Source organism: Zootoca vivipara, chromosome 6, assembly GCF_965207765.1.
Source record: "Zootoca vivipara chromosome 6, rZooViv2.hap1.1, whole genome shotgun sequence".
NCBI classification, from domain to species: Eukaryota; Metazoa; Chordata; class Lepidosauria; order Squamata; family Lacertidae; genus Zootoca; species Zootoca vivipara.
In genome coordinates, this window is record NC_142589.1 from 60451328 (window position 1) to 60462367 (window position 11040).

General features: G+C 45.1%; 1 protein-coding gene across 1 annotated transcript in view; it reads left to right on the forward strand.

The window, feature by feature from the left end:
* Window positions 1–10005, forward strand: part of LDLRAP1 (low density lipoprotein receptor adaptor protein 1) — a 74497-nt gene extending 64492 nt beyond the window's left edge. The window contains exon 9 of the mRNA XM_035118289.3: window positions 5847–10005. Within this exon, the coding sequence (XP_034974180.2) occupies window positions 5847–5997 (151 nt within the window). The 3' untranslated portion in view covers window positions 5998–10005. The remainder of the gene's footprint in view (window positions 1–5846) is intronic.
* The last annotated feature ends 1035 nt before the right edge of the window (window positions 10006–11040 follow it).

Below are 11040 nucleotides of genomic sequence, written 5' to 3' on the forward strand. Positions count from 1 at the left end.
AGAAGAAAAATATTGGAGAAAACTGGGTATTGAAACCTGCCTAATCTAAATCATATATCCCAGTTTCCAGCGGCCCTTTAAAGTATGCTTCACGCAGAGTATACGCAGTCAGAAGTTGACCTGGCTAAGAAAACACCACCAAGAGCATAGGGAATTATCTCCCTTATATGAAACCCCTTACTAGCTGTACACTTGTAAAAGTATACAGATGAAAATACAAACGGTTGGGTTTCTTTAACTGAAAAACAAACTGACTCTAAAGAGATTTTAAACTAAAGATAAATGCTTTCTCTCTTAGCAACGTTATCTACCCACATTCCAACCTTCAACCCATTCCAAACCTCCCACAAACTCCCACATAATTCCCATTAAACTACCCAAGAATTAACAGCAAACCAGCATTATAAGTAAGCAACTCTCATACTAAGATTCAACTAAGGAATCTCTTAATCTCTTACTAAGATTCAACTTGGAATCTCTTAAACTGAGAACAACTGAGAGAGTGATCTACTAAGAGATGAATCAAACTGAAAGATCTAACTAAGAGATACAGAAGGCTTTCTGGCAGAGCCTTATATACAAGAAGCAGAGCCCATGCCTGTGAGTAATTAACAGAAACACCGGCACCTGTTTCTCTTAAACAGACAATATTTACATTAGACCGGCTCTAAAGTAACTTGACTATTCAAAAAATCCAACATTAGCCTCCCTCTCACTGCTCATTTGGTCATGAGGTGGTGAGGGTGGCTACATTTTTCTGCCTTGAAAAGTACATAGAGCTGATGGAAGAAGTTGGAAGAGTAACACTCTTTCTCACTTCCTCTTTCAGCTCTATGTCTTGTCCAAGACTGATGAATTCTGTTTGATTCAGCTTTTAGCCAGATACCTTGAGAAAACAGTGTGTGAGTGTGTCTGTATACGTACATGCGCTCTCTCTCTCTCTCTCTCTCTCTCTCTCTCTCTTGCTCAAAATTACAAATATGACCACAGGCCTAAAATGTTTGGTGGTCCCTGATCTGCCTTAGTGTATGGCAGCTTCCTTTGGCTCTGTGTTCTGTATGCATGGCCACATCAGCAGGGTGTTTTCACAAGGGATGCTAAAAACACTTGTTAGAACTTCCTGGTTGACCTTTCTGAATGTGGAGTGATGTGCAGAGATTCTCCTCCACACATAGGGAAGCAAAGCAACCTGGTGCCACTCAGCAAAACAACAGCAGTAACAACCAAGCGCCTTAAAAATTAGGTGCCTAATTTTTAAAAAAAGTACGTAATTGGAGCCTGGCTGCTGGATGAAGCCAAAGGCTCATTTTAGTCTAGCATCTTGTTCTCAGAGAGGCCAACCAGATCCCTGTGGGAAACACACAAGCAGGGCATGAGCACAACCGTTCTCTCCCCGCTTCTGATCCCCAACAACTGGTATTCAGAAGCATTGCTGCCTCCGAAAGTGGAGGTAGGAGCTGTTGACATCCATCCTCCTTGATACAAAACCCTCAACATGAAATTTTGCATTGTACTCAGGAGCTAAGGTCCAAAGTCTCAGGGATCAGGTTCATTAAAAACCACAATGCACCATTAATGCAACCCTTAAAATGTAAAGCCTCATTTAAAATGCAGCACTGCAAGCAGTTGACCACCATTAAGGTTGAAACAGTGTAAAGTATTTATTATTATTTTTAAGCTGGAGCATTGAACTTGGAGCTTTACTAATGCAGAAGTAACGAAATGTACATGTTTGTCATTTTTACAAACACATTTGGGCAAAGTTGTTAGCATACAATGTTCTCTGCAGAAAAAGACAGCCCTGTTGCCAGATGCTGCTGGTTCTCCTCTGTGGCGCAACTTGAGAGGGGCACAGAAGATGAATCCAAATAGAACAAGTTATTGGGGGGGACCCTCTGGCCTGTGGGAGGGGGCAAATGTGGCCCTCCAGGCCTCTCTACCTGGCCCTTTGGATCCTCCCCAAGTCGCATCTCCACCCTAGACAAAATTCCCTCTCCTCAGTCCATACCCCTCACTCACCCTTCAAGTCTTTTTGTCTGGAGGGGATGTGGACAGTGAGAATTCCTCATTTTGTCTGGATGGAGAAGGGTGTGTGTAGAAGCCTCTGACTTTTGCAGGGCTGGAATGTAGTCTGCAGTACAAAGGCAAGAGTCGCATTTCCTGCTCCTTCTACCTTTTGCCTCTGCCCGTGCTTAACCCCTAGTTTACAGCCCCTAGGAAGGTTGTTCGGGGGGGGGGATTCAGCCCTGATACGCAGATAATTTTTATGAAGCCTTTTTGAGGGGCGTGGGAAGGCAAGCTGATTTGGAAATGTGAACTGAAGCCTGGAAAAACGAGGAAAAAAACCTTAATCATCAGATTTGCTCATCTTTACATGGGACATTCAGTGATTGAATCTCCCCACTTTGGAGAAAAGGGCTTAAAAGCAGCCACAGGTTCCTCTACTTTAGATAGATCAGGTTGTAGTGCCAGGGATAACTCTTCCCTGTACCATTTCTATGATAGAAGCTTGCTAAGCTATGGTTTTCCCAGTAGTGATGTATGGAAGTGAGAGCTGGACCATAAAAAAGGCTGATCGGCGAAGAATTGATGCTTTTGAATTATGGTGCTGGAGGAGACTCTTGAGAGTCCCATAGACCAGTGTTTCTCAACCTTTTTTGGGCCACGGCACACTTGTTCTATGAAAAAAAATCCCGCGGCACACCAACTCTGTGCCGCCCTATATTTAGTTTAGTTTGGAGGGGAGACGTAAAGCATGCCACTGAAGAACTGCTGCGCGGTAGCCAGGCGGACCCACCAGGTGCTCTCACCTGGGTTGGGGGGTGGCGAGGGGCCCTCTCCTCCCTATCTTTCCCTTTTTCCCTCACCTGGGGGGGCCTCCCTCCTTTTCCTCTTCTCCTGGGGCGGCTGGGGTGGCGACGGCTGCGGCGACGAGGCAGGGCCGTCGCATGGTGGGAGGTCCCGGGCTTCGGAGTTCTTCCCGGCCGCAGGCGGGCTCGCTAGGGGGCTTTAGTGGCTCCCCGCTTGATCCGCCGGGCGATTCTGATGCCCACACGGCTGCCGCGGAGCCCAGGGGTCCGTCGATCCTCCAGCCGGGCGCTTTTGGTGTCGCTCCGGTGGGGTCGCGGGGGGGGGCCTCCAGCGGCTCCCCGGTCGATCCGCCGGGCTCACTTGGCGCCCGCGGTTCCGGCGGTCCGGAGGCTAGGCTGGCGGCACGGGCACGCTGGTCGCTCTCAGGAGCTTCGCGCTGCCGTGCCGCGCGCCATCTTGCCTCGCCGGAAGTCCGTCAGCAATGCAAAGCGCCCTTTTCCTCGCCGCACGTCGCGGCACACAAGCCGGTGTCTCGCGGCACACTACTGTGCCGCGGAACACCGGTTGAGAAACGCTGCCATAGACTGCTAGAAGATCAAACCTATCCATTCTGAAGGAAATCAGCCCTGAGTGCTCACTGGAAGGACAGATCCTGAAGCTGAGGCTCCAATACTTTGGCCACCTCTTGAGAAGAGAAGACTCCCTGGAAAAGACCCTGATGTTGGGAAAGATTGAGGGCACAAGGAGAAGGGGACGACAGAGGATGAGATGGTTGGACAGTGTTCTCGAAGCTACGAACATGAGTTTGACCAAACTGCGGGAGGCAGTGGAAGACAGGAGTGCCTGGTGTGCTCTGGTCCATGGGGTCACGAAGAGTCGGACACGACTAAACGACTAAATAACAACAATAGCAACACCTCTGCCTCTTGCCTTCTCCATAGCTAACAGCAGCCTGCAAAAGGGAGGGGGATTTTAAGTGGAACCCCTAAACTGCAGCTATCTGGCCCAGTCTGCACCCAGTCTTTCTACTTCCCACATACTCAGGGTTTGCATGAGTAGGTTAACAGTGCTGCAATAAAGTAATCCTAATGCATGTGCAAGTAGAACTTCCAGTGTGTGTGTGTGTGTGTGTGTGTGTGTGTGTGTGTGTAATCTCACTTGCCCCGAAATTTCTGGTGATGCCAGCAGACGCTGAACAATTGGGATTGCTGCTGCCATTTCCAATCCCTTTGCCACTGTGCTGCTGTCCTGAGGAGTTAAGATTCCTGATCTTGTCTCCAGAAACATCGAGTGCTGCCATGAGCAACTGGAATTTAATGTAGACAGTGCTGGAGAGACATTGTGGCGGCCTGTCCATACAAATTGTCCCGCAGGGAGGCAAATTGAGACTTTCCAATGTGGCACTTCGTATATATATATATTCTGCTGCTGCTTTTGGTCAGTGTGGCCTTTTGCCTGTGAGATGTGGCCTCAGCTAATGATGTGTCAAGTTCTTGCTAGAGTGAGTGGTCTGTGCGTGGGTATAGACTAGCAGGGAGTGCCTGGCATTGCTTGGGAATTCAAAGAACACCCCCCCCCCGTGTGAATTTTAAATAAATAGGGTAATTTGTGAGTTTGGGAACTGTGCATACACACAGAGAGAGACAGACACGATTCATTCAACAGCATCCAAACGTCCAACCAGATCGCCCTGGGATGCCTGCAAACGCAACAGTACCTCTCCTATCTTGGACTTGGCAGAAACTGGTATTTAGAGGCATATTGCGAAAGGTCCATCCTGCTTTCTACCACTGCCAGTTAGATGCCTCTGGGAACATGGGTGTGGCCAGGATTTTTGTTGGGGGGCAGGCCTTTTGTTAGCTGGGCAGGCCTTTTGTGTGGGGGGGAACCTCAGCTATATATTTTTATTGATTTTTAGTGATTGGGGGGCAGCTGCCCCCCCTGGCTACGCCCATGTCTGGGAAGCATACCAGCTTGGATAGCAGTAGGCTTCCCCCATGGTTCCTTCCAAACCAAACACAGAGGTTCCCGTTAGCTGTCATCATCACCACATTTTGTGGCAGAGAAGTCCATAAGTTGGTTCTTCTGGATAGAATCCAGAAGGGACCTGCAGCCAACACCAGAATTTCCCTTTGGTATCCACTCTTGAAAACAGAGCATTTTAGAGCTAGTTAACTGACCAAACTCTCACCAGTTTCCTTAATAAATGCCTTTATTGAACTGCATTTCCAAGTGATGCCCACTCATTCTTGGTTGGTTGCTACAACAAGGTTCCATATGCAGACAGACTTTGTATTTCTGATCAACCTCAGGTGGAAGACATCACTCATTTTCCATTAGCCTTCTAACCCCTTGTAGAGAGACCAAATAGATCACTTTCTGAACCTTTGTTCACACCAACAAACAGGTACACCCCAGCAGAAATAGTTCGGTTTCTTTTTAGTGACAATAATAGCTTTGTAGCAAACAGTGACCCTCTATGCACTTGCTGCAAAAAAATATATATATCAGGAAAAAGGACTTCGATAAAATTGCTATAAATCATTTTCGCATGATCAAAGCCTAGCCTGCCTCACGGAGCTGTCGTAAGACTAAAATGGGACTATGGGGGAGAACCATGCATGCCACTTTGAGCACCCTGCAGGAAAGGCAGGATATTAATGTAATAAATGACAAAAAAGACAACACCACTTTATACTGGAGAGGGAGGACTCATGTTTTTTGAATTCTGCTCTGTATTGAAGCACTCCGCGTCAATAGGATACCAGGAGGACCGGCATGCAAATGCCTGCATTAGAACCTTTCTCCCCGAAGAGCTGGCTTTCTGCTTTCAGGGTTGCCTACTCCCTACCCTGGGGAGGAGAGGGACATCCAGAAGTAACCCTCACTTTAGTCAGAAGTGGTCCACCTCCTTTAATATACCTGTTGACACTACTCTCACTCACCGTCTCCCATGGTGCTGTTTCTGGTGGTGGTCCTGCATACACAACTCTCTCCAGGTCCCTTCACAGGGTTTCTTCTTCTTCCTCTTTCAGACTGGCACAATCTCGAACTAACCCCCAAGACCTCGACATTGGCTTGACCGCACAAGATATCCAAAGCGCCGAAATCCTCTCACCTGTTGACTGGGACAAAGCAGATTCCTCTACAGTGGCGGGGAAAGATGACAACCTCTTTGGGTTCTGACGTCTTCTCTCTCTCTTTCCTTTTCTCCTGACCAGCTTTTCAAGTTACGTAACCACTGAGAACTTGATGCACTGCATTCTGGGTGACTTTTTTTAACCGGGGGGTTTTTCCTTAAGAATTGGTGGGCGAGGCAAACATCTGATCCAGATAGGTGCTGTAATGTCACCATACAACTCTTTAGACCAAAGCTTTAGATACTTTAATAATCTTTTTATATATATAAATAAATATATATATATAAATATATATTTCTTTTTTAAAAAAAACCTCTGCTTTTTATGTAAATGGTGAGATACTCCTGAGCATATTTATTCAAGAACCCCTTCAGTTTACATATATTATGGAAATTAAGTAGCATCGTCTAACTTCATTACAGTATTAGACTGCTTTTCCCATTGGAATACTCGGGGTAAACTCTGATAGCATCGGCTGTGTCTTGTGAGGTGGGTGTCGGCGGTGCAACATCAAAGTGATCTGAGTTACTTTTTCTAGAAGAGAAGCAGCCCGACAAGGAAGGAGGTTGCTCTGGGGTAGATACAGCGAGGTGGAGTTGGCTTTCTGCCTGGTTCAAGCAGGGAAGTTTACTGTGGGTTACGTGATGCTGCATTATGTTAGGTGGGGAGATGGCAGGCTGTGACCCTCTAGCCTGTTTGGCGGGGGTAACAAACTCCATACATACAGAAAGCTAGTGTTGGGAAGAAGACTTCTCATTTTGCCTTTTTCCTGACTTACTTGTTTTCAATGTGCAGGGAAGCGGTTTGGAGAGTGGGTGTTAAAACACGCGCCCACCACTTTCCGTTCTTGGAAAGTTGATCACTGCCAATGCCTTTTAAAAATAATAATACTTTATTGCTTATTTTATTGATTGTAAACTGCTTTGGAGCCCTGTTGTTAAGCAGGAAAGAAAGCAGGCTGTACATTTTTTAATCAGCCTTGTATTTAACCACTTGCCTAATCGCCACAGGCAAAAATGAATTCCGTGGAGGCGAATCACGGAAGCCAGCTGAGCTACCAGAGGCGGGATGCAGTATCTGTACCTTATCCACTGGAAAATTCATTAGGCTACTCACTTTTCTGTCCTTATGTACAAGGTTGTTTTAAAATCTGATGTGGCTCCCCAAGCACATTTTTTCTTTCCCCTTCCTCATCCCAAACACCATTGATTTTGGCAAGAAGAAAAAAATAAAGTAGACCGCTCAGCCCAGTGCCCTGAGGGGGATGCAAATCATCCTGTCCACATCAATCAGTGTTTTGATGAGCTAGGATGGGTGATAACCCATTCCTTCACCTGATCTGTATGGATCAGCTCAAACAGGAGTGAATGCCTGTTTGCATGTGTGAGAGCTAGTGTGTACCGGTATGTGTGTGACAGACAGACAGACAGACAGACAGACGACAGACAGAGATGCATCCACACCAACTTTTGCCCATGCTCACTGCTGGTATGTGGCCCCCAGAGGGTCACCAGGGATGAATGTGGCACTTGGGCCAATAAAGGTTATCATACATGCATACATACATACCTGGAACAGTTTTTTTTTGGCCACATCCACACTACACATTTAAAGTGCTTCCCCCAAAGAATGCTGGGAATTGTAGTTCTGTGAGGGGTAGACTTCAAGTCCCATGACCATTGAAGTGCTATAAATGTTTAAATGTTTGTTAAATGTATGGTGTGGAGCTGGCCTTCGCATGCACCCTCCCCAACAAGTGGGAAAGGTTGTGAGGGAAGGAAGATTCACAGGTGGTTGGAAAAGAGAAGTTGTAACTGGTGAGATTCTTTGGAAAAGGCCTTGTGTGTAGAGCAGAATTGTGTGCCTATGAAGTCTTGACGATGCATCATTGTATTGATCCTTTGTGGTGATGAACTGCACCATGGCTGAACAATACTTTGAATCCGATGTGCATTTTTTACCCTTTCCAAAGGGCAGGCTATAAGTGCACTCTTTTTCTCCCTCAAATAGGTCTTAGCAAAGAGAGAGAGAAAATAAGGACCAATGTTTGCTTATCTTTTTGGTGGCTCCATCAGAAGCAGGGTCTGTCTGGTTGCATTCTTCCTGAGCTCTTACTGGAAACAGGGAAATTGTGTTAGCCGTTAAAATGAGAAAGATCAAGAACCGCCTCTTTGAATTACCAGTGGGCAGTAATGGGTTCTTTCGTTCGTTCTTCAGCCAGCTTCAGAAGAGAGTAGGCATACTTTCTCTTAAGACATATAGCTTTGCACTTAAAAAAAAAAAACTTGAACCAAAATTATGGTTTCAAATGTCAGAACAGGTTTGTATGGCTCTGTAACCTTTTTCTCTTTTGCCTTTTGAAAGCACTTCATCCAAAAACATACAGCAGCTGTTGGATATTCTTCCTAAAACTGACCTTTACTCTTTTGCAGCAGCAAAATGTGACTCATCCATCACATTGATGGAGATGCTGAGCAGTTTCACTTAGTTTTCTCTGTATAGTTGCCATCTAGGAAGAACTCAAATGCTGAGGTTTGGCTAGTTGACTAGACAACAGTGGTCCTTATATTTATTCTTAAATATCTTTTGTTACTATTTGGTAAGTTCCACCATGGTCCCCCCCTAGGCACCCCTCTCAGCCATTTAAGCTGCTAAATCGAAGGCCGCCAAATTGGATTAAAGGAAAACAATAATTCCTTTCGGCTTTCTATTTTTTAAAAAATAAATGTTAAATGGATGTTTGTAAGTGCATTTGTGTCATGCATCTTTTCTTCTTCCCACCTGCATCTCTGACAGAAGCTTAGAAAATAAATTCTCAGTCTAATTTCTCATTTCATAAGACTCTGGATTTAGAAAACTAAATAATGGGAGACTCGGGATTACAGTCATTAAGAGATTATGTTTAACAATGATCCTGAATAGCTGCACTGTGGCACAGTTTGCCGTGTTTGTGGCCTTGTTGGAAATATACTAATCTGTTTTATAGATTTGTAATTGGCTTCTGAAATACTAATTTCACTTTTCCCAAAGAATCCTTTTTTATATATAACTCTACTAATGCTACAGCTGGTAAAACTTTAATGAGGCTGACTATTCAGAAGACAGCAGATAGATTAACCTCCGAAACCAGATAGTTTGGAAACTTGGCTCTTATAAACTGTGTACTAAGTTGACCCTGGGAGGGAAAGGTGTTTAATGAAACTTACTTCATCTCTCCAAAAAGGCATCTCTTCTCAGCATGTCCTGCCTTGTAGCACAAGGTACAAAACTCATCTATTTGGGTTGACAATGCAAGGTCAGTTGAAGATCTCTGCTGAAAATATATATATCTATATAGATGGTATCCTCATCTGTACAAAACTAACTAGAATTGAACAGAAACTTGTCTTATACATGGAGCGGAATAAGGTGGTAGAATAGAATGTTTCACTTCAGGGGACAAGTGAGGGTTCAAATTTGGAATGCTGTCCATATTAAAGCAAAACAAAAAACCCTGAAGGTAAATATCTAGCACATCAGGGAGAGGGGTTGTAGCTCCACTCACTCCTTGTTTCTAGTCACATGGAGTCTTTCATGAAGAATAGGATTGGGGTGCAGGTGTCCTTCCTGATATTGCTGGACTACAACTGCCATCATGCCTGACCATTAGACATGCTGGCTAGGACTGATGAGAGTTGATAGTTCAACATCTGGAGGGCCAGATAGTCCCCATCCCTAGTGCAGAGGAGAATTCACAAAGGTGATCCCTCCCAACACCCACCATCTAATGTGAACCCACTCTGTTTTATCACCTCATATCTCTACCACCTCATTCCCTTGTCTATGTCGCCCTGGCTTCATATACAGGAGTTTGCTGCAGTTGTTGCTATAGCAAAGGTCTTGAAAGAATGGTCTAAGAAGTTTCATTTTTATGAGAACATACATATTTTGGAAATCTCTAGAAAAAAGTGTATGTAACATGCACAATATAATGCCTCTGTGTATATAGTTAAACATATGCTGTAAAAAGTACATTTGCTGTTGAGAAAATAAAAAATCTACCTTTTTTCCAGTAGACCGTTTTTATTTGTTTTTGATAACTGTATTGCACACTCTTCTACTGAGAAGTATTCTAAGTATTCAAAGGTGGTGACAATAGTCATAAAAAGCAGGGCTTTATAGGCTCTGGTGGGCAGGGATTGGCTTTTGGAGTCAGCTGACTGCATGTGGACTGCATGAGGCATAAAACTGTTTGCAGTGGAAGAGGAGGTGGCTAGGCACCAAAGCCTGATAGCGGGATCCCAGAATTGTAGAGTTGGAAGGGACCCTGAAGGTCCAACCCCCTGCAATGCAGTAATCTTGCCCACAGCTGTCCCTGGGTGGGCTCAAACCACCAACCTTCTGGTTAACAGCCAGACGCACTGGAGGGTAGTATGAGGAGCCTCAGGCACAGGGCCAAATGCAGCCCTCCAGGACCCCCCACCCCTCTGGGCTTTCCCCAAACCACACACCCTCCCAAGCCTCATGTCTCAACAGCCCTATTTTGCAGCCTCCTTGATTGTTTTTGCCTGACTTGATTGTGCCCTTGAACTTGGAAAACACTTGTTGCTTGCCTACAAGGAGAACAGAGGGAGCTGTTTGAAGAAACTACCCTACTGTACAAAGACGAAATTTACACCTAATGCTCCGCCTACTCTTGCCTCTGGTGCTGGCCCTCAGAGGTCTGCTCAGAAGAGAATGTGGCCCTCAGGATTTAAAAGTCCCCCCCCTTTCTGCTCAGATTCAAGACACTCACACACCCAGAGACCATCTTATGCCTTCGTGTTCCTGTTTTGAGGAGCATATCAGCCACCATCATGCCTGGTCATCGAAGTACAGTACAGTATCTGTATGTATATATCCCTGACAAATGGCACAATTCAAATACTCAACTTATTTTGAGGTACGTTATTCTCCCTTCCACACTTTCTCTTAATTGTTAGCTACATAACAGGAAGAAAAGCAAGAAATTATTTGTTTTTGGCTATTGACAAACAGACTAGGTTTTTTTTATTTGCTTTTTTTTACCACTTTACCTCAGGAGAAATGGAACGTAAACTTGAAGTGTGAA